Source organism: Pleuronectes platessa, chromosome 20 (assembly GCF_947347685.1).
Source record: "Pleuronectes platessa chromosome 20, fPlePla1.1, whole genome shotgun sequence".
In the NCBI taxonomy this organism is placed as follows: Eukaryota; Metazoa; Chordata; class Actinopteri; order Pleuronectiformes; family Pleuronectidae; genus Pleuronectes; species Pleuronectes platessa.
In genome coordinates, this window is record NC_070645.1 from 15,240,414 (window position 1) to 15,258,432 (window position 18,019).

At 45.3% G+C, this 18,019-nt stretch overlaps 1 protein-coding gene across 1 annotated transcript in view; it reads left to right on the plus strand.

Annotated features, from left to right (window-relative positions):
• ptprn2 (protein tyrosine phosphatase receptor type N2) overlaps positions 1 to 18,019 on the plus strand; it is a 115,567-nt gene that overhangs the window by 20,895 nt on the left and 76,653 nt on the right. Inside the window, exons 4-9 of the mRNA XM_053412548.1 lie at positions 6,835 to 7,088; positions 9,542 to 9,995; positions 10,141 to 10,437; positions 10,660 to 10,700; positions 11,150 to 11,577; positions 15,269 to 15,355. Coding sequence (XP_053268523.1) covers positions 6,835 to 7,088; positions 9,542 to 9,995; positions 10,141 to 10,437; positions 10,660 to 10,700; positions 11,150 to 11,577; positions 15,269 to 15,355 — 1,561 coding nt within the window. The remainder of the gene's footprint in view (positions 1 to 6,834; positions 7,089 to 9,541; positions 9,996 to 10,140; positions 10,438 to 10,659; positions 10,701 to 11,149; positions 11,578 to 15,268; positions 15,356 to 18,019) is intronic.

Sequence of the window (18,019 nt, forward strand, 5' to 3'; positions counted from 1 at the left end):
TTTGTGGATGAGAAACAGTGAGGTGTGTAATCACATGAGGAAGTCTCTCCTCCTCAATCTATGGCAGCAGCTAATGTGCTTGTTATGATGGGTTACGCCTTCAGGGAGATACAGCATCTAAAAGGAAAACACCTATTTACATCGGAGGTAACAGTAAAAGTCATTAGGAAGTAAAGTTGCAGTTTTGTGGGTCTAGTTTCACAACCCGGAGCCTTGTGGAGTTTCCTTTCTGCCAACACAGATTGTTAGAGTCTCATCTCACTGGTGACGTCACGGCTGGTCCTGGCTGTGGTGGAACAGAGCCTCCTCGTGCTGGTGGAGCCTCCTCGTGCTGGTGGAGCCTCCTCGTGCTGGTGGAGCCTCCAGGCGGTCTCATTTGCTGCTAACCAAATGGCTCTGGCACCTTTAGTAACAGTATCCTTTGCCCATGAACAAACAGAACCACAGTTAATATAACACATGACCCAAATGATAACTGTTATTACATTTTTTTTATGTATTCTCTTTTAATTGCAATTTTTATGGTACCAATACAAATGTGTTCCTTTACTTATAGATTAACAATACACAAGATAAAGTAAACTATATGAAAAAAACATTAACAATAACTTCTTGATGATTTATTTGATGTTTTCTGCTGAGAAATATAGAGTATGGAATAAATTCTTTGGAATAATACAAATACAGGGTTCAGATGTCTAATTAATTAATTTTAACCTGGCAAACATATGCACATAAGAACAGCTATAAATGGAGACAGTGCATATTTACTTAGGATTACATTTTCTCTCAAGGGAAAATCCACTCAGTCAACAAATTCTCGTAAACTCTGAATGGATCTGTTGACCAAAGAGAAGTCTATATTTTCTTTTGTAATTAGCACAAGATACAGTTTCAGGAAATGTCAAATCAGTGAAAAAAAATTGTTTTACAAAGCAAATGATTTTTCTCCATATATTAAGCAGCATGTAACTGCAATCCCGAGCCACCAGGGGGCAGTAGACACCTGCAACTCAGACCGTGACCACCAACATCAGCCCTCCAAACATAATTGGCTTTGCAGGCCACTCTGAGCCTAATATCTTTTAACAGGCGTGAACCAGTGTTGAAAATCATCAAGAGTACGCAGTCGGCCAGAGGAAACCATGAAAAAAGAAAAACCATGAAAAAAGAAGTGGGAGGAACAAACTGAGCAGTGATGAATATTAAGCCGGGCGAGACCACACATTCATTCTAATTACTGGGAAATAAACAAATGAGAGGCAGCGGGATGAGGAGACATCCAGTGTGTAATTCTGTTCCCCGCTCCGTGTGAAGAGGTGTTAAATCCTTTTAGATGCTTCTCGTCCTCTGACCTTGTGTTTTTTTGTGTTTCCCCCCCCCCCCAACACACACACACACACACAGCCGTTTAGAGAGACGCCACAGACATGACATCATCACTTTGAATAATTTCTGTCTCTGTACAATCACCTCCACAGACACACAAGCATTATCTTCCGGACGGTTCCACAATGCACCGTTAATGGTGGCCGGGGCACGTTGTTCTTATCGGCTCGGCGGCTATTGAGGTGTCATCTTTTGAAACGTGGGTGGGTGAGGGGGGGGGGGGGGCAGAGTGGGTTGTCAAGACCATTGTACTGGAGCCTAAATTGAAGATATGAAGGGGAAGGGAATGGGGGGGGATTGGGGGAGGAACATCAATGGGATTGATTTACAATCCTCTCTATCTTGCATCGGAGACGCGCAGGTAGAAATCACACAATCTCCCGCTCGCTGCTCAGCACCAGTGTCGTTCAGATCGATGGACATTGACCAAAAGGTACAAAAGGGCTGCGTCTCCATCGGCAGAGCACATTGTCTCGGTATGAACATGTTCACCACGAGGACTTGTCTGAACGCAGGGGGACTGTCATCCTGGCTGCAGATGACTTTAATATTACCCAGCGACCCAAACCAGTCCTGTACTGGGTGCAGATAACTTTAATATTACCCAGCAGCTCAAACCGGTCCTCACTGGGAATCAGCCGTCGAGTCGTAGCCGTGCCGGTTGCTGCCATGTTGCTTTGGAGTCATTGGTGCTCTGCTAACTACGTGTTGATGCACCCGGGAGCCAACTGCGTCCGAATTATTCAACGTACAATATATTCAAAAGATGGAGCATTTAATTGACTATACCCCCCCCCCCCCCCCCCCCTTGAACCCCTCCTTCGTATGGCGACTGTCCAATCATAGCCTAGCAACGGTAACCAGGCGCATGGACTCTGTCAGTCTTTGGATTCTGTTCAAGCAGCGTGCACGAGGCTGAAAGCAAAATGAAAGCAATACTCTCTCTACTGCATTTCAACAGTCTGGAGGCTGCTGTGTGTGTTTTAGAGATAAAAACAGAGAACACATCTGTAAAGCTGTGAAGGAGGAGCTTAACTGTCTCTGTCTGCTCTAATGTAAACTGCAAAGAAGGTCTCTGGTTCGTCTCTGGTTCGACTCCACGGAGAGACAACAAAAGACGAACCTGGATTGATCTGTCCAAAAATCCAAGAGTCTCCCTACCCTGTCTAGTGCCCCTGAGCAAGGCACCTTACTCCCCCAACATCTGCTCCCCGAGCGCCGTACATAGTCGCTCACTTCTCTGTGTGTCCTTCACCAGATGGGTCAAAAGCAGAGATTAAATTTCCCTACCTGCATGAGTGTGCCTTTGCATGTCTGTGCATGTGTTTGGGACGAATAAATGCATCTTATCTTATATTAGCATTCCTGACTATCTCTCTACCTTTGGAAATAGCTTTATTATCTTTATTGTTATTATTGTATTAAGCCAAGATGCATGTTAATAAATTAGCTAATTAATTGAAGGATATTAACCCTGTGGGAATCCAGATATTACAATATCAGGTAACAAGTGGTTCTTGTCCAGCTCTTCAGGTTTTACACTCTGACTGCCTCAGACAATCTTTTCATGTAATAAAAGTAAAACTACTTTTTATTTTTTATCATGCTGAAATGTTTAAGATGGCATAAAAGAGTAAAATTACAAAGGAGCTGTGCTACACTGGCAAGTCAAGGTCTGATGAGGTCCTAATATCCATGACGGTCCACTGGGTTCATTGGAATCTTTATGATCCCTTACCAGAGTATTTTTAGAGAAAGGAGTCATAACCTTAACCATTCTGGTTGTGTAGGTACAGAGGGAAATGATACAAATATCACAAAATAAATCTACACAGTAAGCAAACCATAAAGACTTCTATAACATTATAGTTACTTGTGTAATTATAATACAGTGCTCAAGTCAGTGTTGCCAGGTTGACTTATCTTGGCACCTCCTCTCCTCGGGCTCTTTTGATTGACACTGAGACAACACTCAGTCCAGAAGCCTCAGCTCAACAAACAACAAGTTCAAAACCAAATGTATTTTCACTTCATTCAAACTAAAGTGAAGTGACTTATTGCATTATAAGGTTTTTTGTCATCATCACTCTAAACCAGGTGGTAGGTTTGCTCCCTCAGTCACAGTAAGTGTGTTCTGTGTTAACACAGGGTTTGACAGGTGTAGCAAGAGACCAGAACTGCTTCATGTCATATTTACGCTGTGGAGCTCATGAGATCAGAAAGAATCATGTCAAACTGCAACAGGAGCGCTGCTGATCCACCGCGTTAAACTACAGTAACCTGCAGTCCATCGACCCCCCCGACCTTCTGCGGAGCTGCACCGGCTCTCGTAGAACAGACAAGTCAAGTACGATGATGCATCGTGACATTTGCATTAGCTCCATTGACAGGAATTGTCAGGGAGGAGAGTCAGTGACCATAAACTGAGGTGGTGTCACTCCGGTGCTACTGAAACCACGTTACTCACGCTCGGGTTTCGCTTTCCTGCACAAACTGACTCTCTTTGACAGACAAGCAACATAAACTAATGTTGTTCCTCCTCTTACTCTGCTCTGTGTGTTCCTTGACAACCTTGCTAGATGGTCCTGGAGAGAACATCTTGCAACAAGGACGTGATTTGGAACCAGACTAGTCGTAGGGAGCTGTGATGGCGAGAACCTGTAAACACACGCTCGGCCAATTCAGTGTCAGTCTCAGCTGTCAATCATGATGTTCCCCTCGTTTTTTAAAAGATAAAATAACCTTATTAAAACCAGACTTGCTTTAAACGTGAGAAATGTGAGAAACCACCTTTTGACTTTTCATGTGGTCCATGTCCCATCAGCTAACATGGAGGAGGCAGGGTAAAGTAAAGCACAATTTGAATTTCCTTTTCCTCAAATGATTTCCCCCAAACTGCTTCCAGAATATGAAATGACATTTAAAAAAAACGACATGTACTCTTTTCGGCGGGGAGCCACACCATTGCACTTTCGATTTAATTCATATCTCATATTTGGATTGACACTTTTCTAATTTTGACTAATTAGGCAGAACTCGCTGCTAAATTATTCACACCCTCTTCCATTAATGCCTTTAAAATCAGTCAGTCGGTGGACTGCAGTGAAGGAAAAAGGGCAAAATCTGCATTTAAAAAAAAGGCCAGATGAAACAAGAAGACATGTAGACAGGATCCCATCTAATAGGCTCGGAGTATTGAGCAGGACCCTTCTCTCTCTCGCTCTGGAACTCGTATTAACAGACGCGAGGCCAACAGGAATATCTTGCTTGTGTGAAAGCTGTTGCGTTAATGGCGAGGCGTTAATTAAGCGAGCAATGTGCCACAGACGCCACGCCATCCTTAACAAGCAGAAACCGGCACTTAGCGATGGAACCTGCTCTTTCTCTGGACCTGCCGATGAATTTGCATGACATCTAGCTCCCCGGTGCCAGGATAATCAGCCGAGGGGTTGGATTGAGAGGAATCCAACCGTAAAGGCCCGAACCACTTCCCCTCCTGGCTGCTCCTTTCACAAAACGCCTCATTTTGATTCTGTAATTTACGCCGGCGTGCCTCCTTCCCTCAAGTGGGCCCATCGCAGGCTCTCAAAAACATGGTATGTATGGAAATGAGCGCATTCCCCAGGAGACCAGCGGGGGATAGAGGTGTCACACTCAATGAAGCGGGTTGTGGCGCCCATCGCATGTTGACTCTGAACCCGTTTAACCGGCTGCAGTTAAACACAGGTAGCATATGGATCCTTCAGGGCCGCGGCCGTCCCACGGCTGACGACGGCGTAAATGATCACCAGCGCGTTAATGTATGGCAAACACAGAGCACACCGGGCAAGCCACGGGTAGTTAACTGTCATTGTGGTACGGATGGATGGCCGAGCTGCGTTCCAGAACACTGACAGCATACGCTGCTTTGTGCTCCATTCAGCGCTGCCAAAGAAATGACTGGAGGCATCTGTGGCTGCTCTGCATTGCTCAGATCCTCATCTGGTGCTTATGAATATCTGTGAGACCATACCCGGTGTCTATGGGTGACAAACCAGGCTAATGAAGACATTCTGCCGGGGTGGTGCTCCCATTCTTTCATGTGTTCCCACCCAGGCTCGTAGTTTATTGCTTTTAAAATATGTCCACATCATTAAGAGCGGCATTGTTTTCGGGATGAATTTGGCTAAAAGGTGAGGAATGTGGCAACTCCGAAGTCATAATTACTTTCATTCCGCTGAACCGCTGAAAAAATGCCTCTGTGGAATGGAAGTGTCATCAGTGAACATCTTGGCTCCTTTAAAAAAAAATGAAAAAGTATAATATCTGTGGTATTTCTCTGCTCTTTGCCGGTGGAATGCTGTGCCTCTTGGCTCACTGGGAATGGAGCCATGTTTTTTTTTTTCTTCTTTTGCTTGGGTAGCTCCATCTGGTCCTGGCACCGCCGCGCTTTGCCCCTGCCCAGGAGTTCTGCATCCCAACTATGTGTTGGCAATTAGCAGAGATGTTGGCAAGGCGTCCGGCTGCAGTGTGACATTCTCCCCGGCCTGTTGACTGGATGTGCCGTGTGTGTGTGTCTTTGTATACACGTGTCCATACATGTGTGCACAAGGAGTCATGGCTTCCCGGTTTGTGTGCTGCAATCGAAAACCCTTCCTACTATTATAATCCATCCTGGCTGATTTGGTTTGTACTGTTCGTTCAACCCATAATGCAACAGTAAAAACAATGATACAGAAGTTAACTCAAAAGTTTCAACCCCTTCCCTTGATATTTTCAATTTAGAAGATGGGAAACTATTGGAGTAATAATCATTTCTTGACATAGACGACCCAACAGCTGAGCAGGAGCAGGATCTTTCAGAGATATGTGTTTTCATTTTATGGTCAGATATCAACTATATTGTACTCTACCCTCCAGAATGTTCTATGTCGATATCATAGCTTCAAGTAAAAGTCAATTCATCCCTTCTCCATTTCTATGAGTGGTGTGTTCTAATCAATCAAACAGTGAAATAATCATCACGTATGATAAATCAATTGATATGTGTCTCTGGCCGAAGCTTCATATCTCTGGACGTTGGATATATGAAAACGTTCAACTCGGAGCAATCAAGCTCGACTCCATATATTCTCCCTTTTGCAATCTCTTTCCAAAATGAAGAAAATAAAAAAGGTCAGCCTTTTTTAACCTCGCCGCCTTCAGCAGAACTCCTTTATATAAATTTCAATTTTAGAGTCAAAATATATTGTATTATTATTTTCCAGGACCCTCAGCTGGTATTCATATTCCGTCTTTCTCATATATTATTCAAATGATCCTCACTTATCTCCAGGCTCTGTTTCCTCTGTTTCATGTCTTCATTGAAGCAGTTTCTGATCTGGACCTAGCTAAGAAATTTATATATATATTTTTTGTTTCTAAAGCTGATTTCGAGTTCCAATGGGACCTCGTTTTTTCTCCCAGGTCTGACGTGGCAGGACGACATCACTCAGCAGGTTATCTCCAGAGAGCTCTCCAAGCTGAGGAATGTCCCCCTCCGCCACCAGGCCACGCCTCTGAGCCCCCCCGACCGCCCGAGCGCCTACAGCAGCTCCAGAGACAGAGAAGTGAGGCCTGCGCAGGTGGAGCTGAGCAAAAACCTCAAGCAGTACCTGACGGGTCTGGGCTTCCTGCCTCAGGCCGAGGTAGACGGCCAACGAGAGGGAGCCAGAGTTCAGGTAAGACGCCTCCTCGCTGTCGACCTGTAGCAGCTGCTGACATTTGAGGGGCGCACCAAAGATTTTTATATTAACTTCAGTTTGCTCTTCTCAGTCGTTGAGAACAGTTGCATAACATCTTGTACGGCCCTGGTTGATGTTCCCTGTTAAAATTGTAGGGTGAACTTATCTTGGGCCCCAGGCTTCTTAAAATGCAGCCTCTTACAAACTGGGGGTGTATCGAGCAGGAGCACTTTTAAAATCTATCTTCGACCTTTCAAGTTGCTGGAATAACGTCTAAAGAAACTTGCCTTATTTATATGTCACAGTCTAACTGCTTGGTTGGAGATATACAGTAGAATTTATGGCCAAGGTTAAAGCTGTAAATAATGCTCTACACTGCATAAGTAAACATATCAATAAAAAAACGTATTTCCTTGGCTACATTATAGACGGGCCTCTTCCCATTCATGTTGAAAAAGAGTCTGTATCCGTCTTTTCCCGGGGTCGCCCTCTAGTCCCTGCTTTGCTTTTGTTTCCCGCTTTCTGTCTCCCCCCCCCCCCCACGTCTCCCGCTGAGCAGGGACCCTTTTACACAAAGATCTTCCATCACCTCTTTACATTATTCAGTCCTCATATTTAGGTTGGAGCCCCGGCTTTGTGCGAAATGTGCTCGGCATCGTTCATGGGCGAGCCGTGTCCTGCTGCCGTGTCAGTGCCGCCATAATGCAAAGTTGAAGAGTTCAGGACCTTCCTTATTGATGAGATGAGGCCCCTTTGTTGTGTAGTGTGATGGAAAAAGGCAAAGATGGTTTGCATGAATGGCGGCGCACCCCCCCCCCCCCCCCCCCCCCCCCGTCTCGCTGTGCTAATGCCATTATGGCCTCACAGTATGCTGGGCTCGGAGAGACTGACATTTCCTCTGTATACATTTGAAGGACAGAAAATGGCACAGAGGGAGATAGCTAGTATTAGTGCTGCAGCAACATGGATAATAACAGTGCTCAGCGGATCGGATATATATATATCGTATTCTCAATTGAAGCGTGGGCCCTTATAATTCAGACTAGAAGATTCCCCTCCCTCTCAGAGCAGGAGGGACGACTGCAGTGCCAGGGCCTCTACACACCTGTGCCCCGGTTCATCCTGTCGTAATACAGCGACACTTAGAAACTCATATGGCCAACTTTGAAATCAGATGACTCATGCTTCTCAGATAAGGGATAGCCACTACTTTGGGTGGATATGCATTTTAAAGTTTGTCGTGTGTTGCGGAAATGCATGAAATTACACTTTGAGTGACACTATCTCATCTGCGATTTCCATAATGCAATTTCCAAGGGCAGTTGTCTTTGATCTAGAATCCCTATTCATATCCTGTCCTGTCTAGTCGAGCCCAGGTTGCTTCTCCTTTTTATACCAAAGCCTGTCACAACAATGCTGACCCAGTACAACCCGTTTAATGTTCTCATAGGAAGAGAGAACAAAACTAAAGGTTGAATATTTATCATGTGAATTTTGTCACTTCAGCTTTACAGAAATGAACGAAATAAGACAGAGAGTCTGCAGTCATACTAGACGCTTTGAACTAAATGCTAGTGTCAGTGAGCTCACATGTGAAGTGTAAGATAATGTCATTTAATCATGTTCAACCTTCCAAAATCCAAATAAGCTCATATTGACATCTCATGAGAAGAAGTAAATCTACAAATCCTCACAAACGAGAAGACGTTCGCATTTTTATTCGAATAAACAACATTAAACTGTTATTTTTGTTATTGAATAATCCTCCAGTCACTGTCGCTGCACGTGGCACCAGTCTCACTAAAATGAGAGTTAGAAAGATTTTTGAGCTTTTAAATTGATGTTCACAAATAAATTCCAACGGCTTTAATTATATTTAACGATGACGTAAACAATTTAAGCAATTCATTCCAGCATTTAATGTGCTGTGTGTATATATGCAAACACAGCTGGGTCCCAATAAGAGCCCACGCCGCCATCAATCTTTAAAATCGACTTCAACTTTCAGGACCTGTGATGGAGATGAAGGTCACAGAACCACCTGTCTTCTGATTGGACTCTGCTCTCTGATTGATCTGTCATAGTCCAATCAGATTCAGGTTTCAGAACTAAATTCATTCTTGTAACTTCAGCCACACAGAGCGTGGGGACTTTTAATGAGTTTAACACCCAGTGGCTGGAAAGAGATGTTCACAAAAGCGTTTATATTTTTACAGTGTATTTGTGTAACTATAAATAGTCAATTTTTTTCTACAAATACAAATACATTCTGCACATGTGCACCCTGAGTTTCACATTTATAATTATTTTACAAGCTCAAATCGCTTTTCCCTTAACTTGAGCCGATATCATTCATCTGTAACATGGCTGTAAATATTATAAATAATATAATATATAAAAAACTGTTTCTGATATTTAACATCGTTTTAAATGTGTATGTTTTGTTAAAGAATGAAGACATCAAGTCTGATGGTCATTTGGAGTCCGGCTGGCCCAAACCCCAGCAGGGCTGGAAGACAACCCATGTCTACAGCCTGCAGAAAGGAGCCGACCATCCTCCTGTCACCAAAGTCTTCACGCAGAGTGGAGAGGGCCGGCACCCCAAGCTCAGTGCAACCCTCTCCAACCAGGACCCAGCCAGGAGCAAGCTGCTCTCCAGCCAGCTAGAGCGGCTTCTTGCCGTGGCACCAGTGGCTCAGCAGGGCTCCCCGGGTGAAGAGGCTTCCTGGCCCAAAGGAAAACTCCATTACCTGAGCTACATCCGGCCGGCTCTGAGTGAAAATGCAAAGCCGCAGCCTCAGGAGGCTTTCGGCTCCAAAACCCAGAGGCCTAATCTTGACAGACTGCTGTTCAAGGCCGGTACAAACCGACTGGGTGCCAAAGAACCTCTTAGTGTCACGGATGGTAAGATCAGCCTTTTTTTAAAGCTTCTTATACACTTTGCCTTTCATATCAGCGCAAAAAAAGTTTGTCTCTGATTATGGGAAATATTATTGAAAGCCTGTTTTTTTTATTGTCGATGGTCTTTCTTCACTTCTGTCCCCTCCAGAGCGGTTTATCCAGAATGTGGTGAATCAGCTGGGAAGGCACAGCATCAGCATGGAGGCTTTAATGGGCAAAGACCTGGACCAGCTGGCTGAAGTCATCACAGGAGCTCTGCGGGAGGCGGACAAGCAGCAGCCCGCCGCTGGGGCGCGGCCAGGAGAAGAAGCTGCTGCCTCCAGGGGGGACACGGACGGTAACATGGAGCCGCCAGCAGATATACAACCGAATCAAGTCCAGGTCCTGAAATCAGACAAAGGGCCGGATGCAAACCAGAAAGACATACTGGCAACGAAGCAGCAAGGTGGGTGTGTGAAAACCAACAACTACGTTTTTATTCAGTCGTAGATATAAGACTGTGCAGCGTTGCCATTTATAAATGTCTAAATAGTGCTTTGTTTATATAATCTCCATATAAAAAGCTGCCAAATGTATTTCTTGAGTCTTGATAACTGTTTTTTTTTTTTTCTTTGCTAAATACAAAAGAGTGCTTCACACAATCTGCTCACATTGTGTTTGTTTCCAGGCCAACAAGTAGACGGAGCAGACAAAGAGCCCGTTGACAAGGTGAATTTAAAATTACTCTGCTCAACCAACAAATTGGTTTCTCAGGGAGGGAGAAGCACAAACTTACACTTTACTCCCTTTTGAATGCTGCTTCTAAAAAGGGTGGTTGTAAAGTTTTGCAGAATAGCGTTGGCTTTTCAATTCTTAAAAAAAGAGCTTGAAAGAGAAAAACTCACAACTGCTGTTTCTCAGAACATGTCTGGAACCTAAAAACATGACAACAATTAAAATAGTTATGTGCGACAACATGTGTTTAACTTGTAGGAAGAAAACAAAACCTTTACAAAATTGGAATGTAAAAAGATGTAATTAGACCTTAACGATGTAAAATGTCGGTGAATGCAACAAAAATGTTAGTTTTTATAATAGATCTCAAGTCGCTTTTCAATGTTATTATTCCCCTTTGAATGTTACACCTTCTCTAAAGCAAAGTCTTGTCCTTCAAACAGCATGAGGCTTTCTTCTCCAAGCTGCTGGACTACCTCAACCTGGAGAACTTCGGTGATGCTGCGGATGTCAGCGCCGGCCGACCAGCCCCCCTCCAGAAAATGGTCGGGCTGGAGAGCGTCCATAGCCGGACAAGCCAGGTCCAAGTCCCTGTGCCCCACCGCTGGGAAGAGAAGTCCGTGGTCGCGCCTGCGAAAGATGGCTCCACGCTGCGGCTAACCGGTGGTGGGGGGGGCCCCGGCACACACGTGGACTCAGAGATCGAGAGGTTGATGCAGGCGATTCAGGCCCCGGCGGGGAAGAAGCAGCCGGAGGAGGAGCCGCAGAAAAATGACATGAAAGTCAAAACTCAGCTGGTCCACGTGGGGGTGAAGGAGTTCTCCAGCAGAGGGAAGGACAGACACTTTGGCTACATCATCACCGGAACTGAGTGAGTATGAGTCACACTATTATTATTATATAAATTAATTCACTACAGATTAATATTACAGTGATTTCATTTTTCATTTCTAATCAATGTTGAAAACTAAGAAATGTCACATATGAGTTAGTTCTTCATTTCTGTTAACATGATTTCATCTAGCCTATGAAAAATAACCCAAGAAATTAAGGATTAGACAATGAAAATAAATAATACATACAAATAATGACTATCTTAAAATAATTACTCTTATCGGTTAAAGTTGCAAAAGACAACTTGTCTCCTTCCTACAAATCTCACAGGTTTGTTAAAGGCAGAGAGTCGTATTAATAAAGAGGAGAGTTTAGTTATTTACTGATCTAGTAGAAGTAGAACCAACTGAATGTTGGTTTGCTCTCGGAGCTCTCTCCACTGTCGGACTGGCCGGTGGGACCGCTGTGACAAATCCGCTGTGTCCGTCAGCTGGTGGACCATAAAATAATCTATAAAGTTTTTTACCAGCACTGTCAGTGTCTTCCCCGTGTGCGCCTGTCGTTCGGGGGGCGGGGGGGGGGGGGGGGGGGGGGGGTTGCTCATGAGAGCGTGCTGCCTGTGTGAGTTCTGAGATTGGTTTCCTTCACACGGCAGAACAACCCGCAAACCCCGGCCGGCCCCAGCGGATCAGGCCTGGGCTGGATTTCTGCCACTATGACTCTCTCCGGTGGAGTGAATGCTCATCTGATGTTCTCTGTCTTTTTACCTCTGTTCCTGTCTTCGCCTCCTCTGCCTCTCCAACAATAGGAATCTACTCTGGTTGTTCAACCGTACACCATCTCCACTGTGCTGCCTTTAGCTAATGGGGGAAACAAAAGCATAGCCTGACTAATATGGATTTTTTGGCCAATGTCCATACTGAAAAAATATTCAAATACCAATATAATGGCAGATATATCCATATAACAAATTTGCACCTCATTTGCACCTCATTAAGGTCAAATAATAAAGGAAGTTTAGTCTAACGGTCATTACTAGTTGTCATTTATTATAATTTTGCAGTCTTAATCTTATTAATGTTGATGTTTTGTGTTGTTTGGTCTCTTTCCCTGTTGAGCAGTGCCGTCCTATAGATGCCCGTATAAGGACGTTGCAGACAAGCTTAGGCTGTAAATGTAGCTGCGTTCGACCTTGAACTATCCTGAGTACTTAACTCCATAAAATTTACATAAAGTAAATAAAACTAGTGAAAAAACATCATTGCAGTGTTTTTTTAGATTGTGAAAAATAGCGACGCGCTGAAGTAGCCGTCCAGGGCAACGTCACACATGAGACCCTGTGAACTGCATTCATGTCAAGTGTGGCTCTGTTTTCCCACTGTTGTGAATTTCACTGCATTAGTCTGCTGCATGTCAGCGACCTCCGCTGCCGCCGTCTGTCTACTTGAAAATCTACAGTATATTCAAATAGCATCACCAACAACCTTGTAAAAGCCACTCTCTCATGCTTAAGTGGTTATTATGTGGCTCATAGCTGCTTGGTGCTACGGTCTATTGCTCCGCTCGCCGTTTGGGAGGCGTGTTGCTGGACCTGTTTCATTTGACATCCCTTAATACCAGGCATATGTCCGCTTTGTTCGCTTACTTAAAACCGCCTTTAAGAGACTCAGCTCCTGTCAAAGCCACCCACGTATGCACGTCTGAATGGAGAAAGGATACAGTGGTTTGAAATCCTTAGTGTGTGCTGCACCTGATTACAATAGCAGGGATGATAAATCCCTGCGTGTGTGGGTATTACTCCGCTGTATTACAGCTTTAATGATAATACTTTGTCAGGAAGGGTAGCCAAGTTCTCTCCCTCTCCCTCTCCCTCTCCCTCTCTCTCTCTCTCTCTCTCTCTCTCCCTCTCTCTCTCTCTCCTTCGCGCTCACCTCTCACTCAGCCCGGGCTCAGCAAAGATAAGTTCCTATCGACTGTGTCTTCGCCCCTGGCTCTCTCTCAAATCCCTTTATGGCGTTATCAAGTCCGGTGTCAGTGGGTTGTCCTTCACCTGTGAAGGAGACGCAGGCTCATAAAGCTGCGACGGGCACACTCTCTCCGTCACCTTATTGCCACACGTATAGAAACGCCGATTAAGACGAAAACACACAATAAAGGCAGGTACGCGCCAGGGGAAAGGAAACAGGTCACCTTCTGAGTGAAACATCTTCACCTCCCTCTCCACGTCTCCCCTCAGCCCACCTAGCGGACGCCTCTATAGTTGGCCTGTAGAGGCGTCAGCTGCAGACCTCATGATTGCACGGTTGTTATCCCCAGCTGCTTCGCACCCTGCAGTGAAGCTGCGCAAACCTGCTTATCTGACAGCTCCTGACATTGTGGTGGTGGTGGAGGTGGTGGTAGTGGTGTGTGTGTGGGGGGGGGGGGTTGGTTTAGGGAATAGGAGTGGGGGAGGCTGCGGTGCGTGTTTGTGTGCGGAGGGCGAAGTCGAAGAGGTATATGGGAGAAGAAGGGAGAGAGACAGGGAGAGAAATCCAAGGGGAAAAGTGCTAGCATCAACAACCAAGTCACTCCCGGAGCCCTTCAGTCGCTAGAATTACCGCAGAGGGATGCAGAACGTGTCTGGAATTGCTTTGGTGAATCTTTAACTTTCAAAAAACCCTCAAAAAGTGGAGGAATAAAAAAGAAACCACCCACTCCCCTTAAAGGTGGAGTGAATCATCCCAGGACACTGTTTTTAGAGGAGAGAGATTTCTTCTCAGCGTTTATATTGTAATGATTATATCTTTTAACTCAAGAGGATGCTGAGTATCTGGAAAAAATATATATATATAACTGATAATGCAACTGTGTTTTTTTTTTTTAAACTGCCATTTCTCTGCAAGAAATCCGAACAATGCCTCATTAAGATCCAGGCCTTGTTTGGTGCATGTCACCTTGCAGTCACTTGGCAGTCTCGGTGCTTCCAGGTTAAGCTGTCAGCAGTGAAGTAGCTTTCTGTGTGTGTTTGTGTGTTTGTGTGTTTGTGTGTATGCCCTTCTCGTTTCCTCCCTCCAGCCCGTTGGCCCGTAGATTGCCTTTGTTTGGTCTATTTCCTTGGCGATTTACTCTCCGAGTGAGAGAGCAGCCGAGGACTGAGCTGAGATGAGGCATGGCTTTATCAGACCACCATTACACTTTACCTCCATTCCATTTGCACCTTATTATTCTCATCTCACCGTGAGGGCGCGTGCGTGCCGTGGTGTTTGTGTACCCTGTCTCATCATGTTGTACTTTGAGTGTGCGTGAGTGTGTGAGTGCGTGCGACAGACAGAAAGTGAATGTAGGCGAAGGAGAAGAAAGATGAGAGAGGGAACGGGAGGGAAAGGCGCGTACATATGATGCAGCCATTACACCTCATGCAGGTTCCATTTGCACCTTATTGTTTGTCTCATTGCTGGAAAAAAGCAGGTGATTTACCGAGCCTGAAGAAGCAGCTGATCCCTTTTCCCTTGGCACGGCGCTTTGTGTGTTTGTTTGTGATTGTGCGTGTGTGTGTGCATGTGTGCAGCACATCCATTTAGACAACCGTAGCTTTTGCTTGTGTGCAATGACCCATTTGTGGGTATGAAATGTGGCACTATTTCCCTAAAAAAAAATAGCATTTTAACGCCTGACTGGCTTTGTGTATCTCGTATGGATGTGGACGTCCAAATGTGACACCCAGCTGTCTGTGTGTTTCTCCCCCCCAGCTCCCTCACCACTGACCAGGGCTTGGACCTCATGGAGCGGCTGACACAGGGGCTGGACCTCCAGGCCACAGACCTCACCCAACTCTCGTACGTACAAACGTCCCACTGATTCACATTGCAGCCCATTAGCCATGCATTGCATAAAATATCATTTGCCAAACAGTTGCACAAAACAAAGCAGTTTTGTTTGGTGCCTTTGAGCTCCGGGGGAAACGGAGTGAAGGTTGTTCAGACACAGCGAGGACTGCTTGTGTGGAGATGCGGCGCCGCGCTGCCGGAGACTGTAGGCGTTTGTTGTTTTTCTGACCTTTTGGAGTGTTTGACTTCTTGCAGGGAGAGAAATCAGGCCTAATTACCTCCAGACACATCCTGATGTCTCCATTGTATTCAAAACACCGCCTCGCCACTATTGTCACTGTGCGCCTCGTCGAGAAGAGAGCAGTCAAGTCATCAAACGACTCTCGGTTAGACACAAAGAGAGGAAGAGAGAGCAGGGGAGGCAGCAGAAGATAGAGAGCTGGATACTGAGACACTATTCCAGCAGGAGGCGGTTAATATATTAATGAGCAGGCGAACTGTCCTTGAACCCAGCCTGGTTTGTGCCTGCACCGTGGTTCTGCTGCACGTTCGGTGTCAGACCATGTAGGAGGCAGAGGAGATGTGTTCTCCCGAAGATCTGACAAGTCTTTCAAGACGCTCCTGCAGGAGAAGGGAAGTCTGGCTGGTTCAGAAACACCCGCAGCATGTGTGCACCAAAGCCGCTGAACTGCAGTCTGGGACTCCGGCGCGACTGTACATAGACTATTCTGCCGTGTGTAATTGCTACAGAGGGAAAACAATGTCTGACAGTGTTCTCTATCTGCTGCTCGACACTGAAAATACGCTCAGTGACCTCAAAAATAAACGCAGCCGAGGAGACGCTCTGATCTCCAGGAACATCAGGATTCGTCCTCATGCCGGCACTGATTGAGTAAATGTTGTTGCTGCTGCACCTGTCATTTCATATCACTCACACTGAGCCGATGCACCTAATGGTTAATGTGGTTATATGGATGCTGATGAAGAGCCGGTGACATTATTGCGATGTACCATCATGTGGTTGTAGCATTCAGATCCATGTAGTGTAACAATACTTAATTACAAGTACAATTAAGTCTCAGCTGTCAATCAGGATGTTTCTCCTTTCACCTTTAATAGCCTCTAATAATTAATCAAAACCAAACTAACTGGAAAAAGTATCACATATGTCAATGTGATGAGCACTGTACCTAAAATAACAGAAACCAGATTTGAGGAAAAAACGACAATGTCACATCCACTAACATGGAGGAGACAGGGTTTATGGCCTATACTACAGCGAGCCACCAGGGGGCAATCTAGACCCTTTAGTTTCCCTCTTGGGCGGCTGTCATCTTTTCATGCAGGCTACTTTTAGGTGCATGATGTTCGGACCCAGAGTTCTGGACTTCGAAAATATTTTAGAAGCAAATGAATCTAGTGTGTAAAATCTGAGTCTACCTGCAATAGAGTTCAAGTAAATGTTGTACGGGGTGTGTGTGTGTGTGTGTATGTCTGTGCGTGCGTGTGTGTGTGTGTGTGTGTGTACCCACATTAAAGCATTAAAGCTCTTACGCTAGTTTAAAAGCCACAGACAGTTGCAGCAAATAAAGCCTCCACACTGTTTTACACCTCATTTTGATAACAGTGTTCTGCACAGAAGACAAACACGGAGTCTGTCCTCTTTGTCTGGCTTGTTTATCCTCGTTCTCTTTTTTTTTTTTTTGTCTCATTTTTTTCAAAGTAATGAAAGTGCATTCATGTAGAAATAGCCGAGATGAGGACGTGACGCAGGTCCATTGTGACTGTCGCTGTGCGGCCGCAGCAGGTGAGTGTTTAAAAGCCTCCGTCGGAATATGAGGAGGCTGGAGTACACAGGAGCTGGGTCAGAGCACGGCGCCCTGCTCCGGGGCCCACTCCCTCTCTCTCTCCATCTCTCTCTCTCTTACTCACTGGCTCTGATGTGCCCTGATAGGAAGATGAGAGAGCAGATACTGAAATATGACAAGCGGCAGGCGGAGGATTTCACACTGAGAGAAAATGAGAAGAGGAGGCTGGAGGCTTCGATGTTGTCAAGATTTTTGCGATTCTGAAAAATAATTTTGTGTGAGCTCGCTGCCACGGTCACACACAGAAAATATTCCACCTTTTAGAAGAGATCTGATTTTGTATTTTTCTGGATGATGATGATGATGATGATGATGATGATGATAGGGTGGGAATTATATGAGCCCTTTTCAGGATGACGTAAGTGTTATACTCGTCAGAAACACTAGGGGGAGTGGGACACACACTCACAAGTCCATCCTAACACACAGTCTGTTCAGGCACACAAACACACTCACATACACACACATACACACACGCCCTCTGCCAATATTCCCTCAACCAGTCTCCACATACACACCAGCAGAACTAATATGAAGTCCGAGCCTACACATCCGATAACACAGGAGGCAGCGTGACGTCCTCCAGATAACTTATCTGTCGTCTTACTTCACCTCCCAACTGAGGCACTGTACCCCCCCCCCCCCTCTTATATTTAAATAGCGTGTGTGTGTGGCCTTGAGAAGGAAAAAAAAAAAAAAAATCATGTCAGTTCAATTTGAGATGCATCGAGATCCCTGGCAGAACACCTTCGGCCAGCGAGAATGGAAGCCGGGGTGAAGATTGTGGAAATATTGACATTTACGT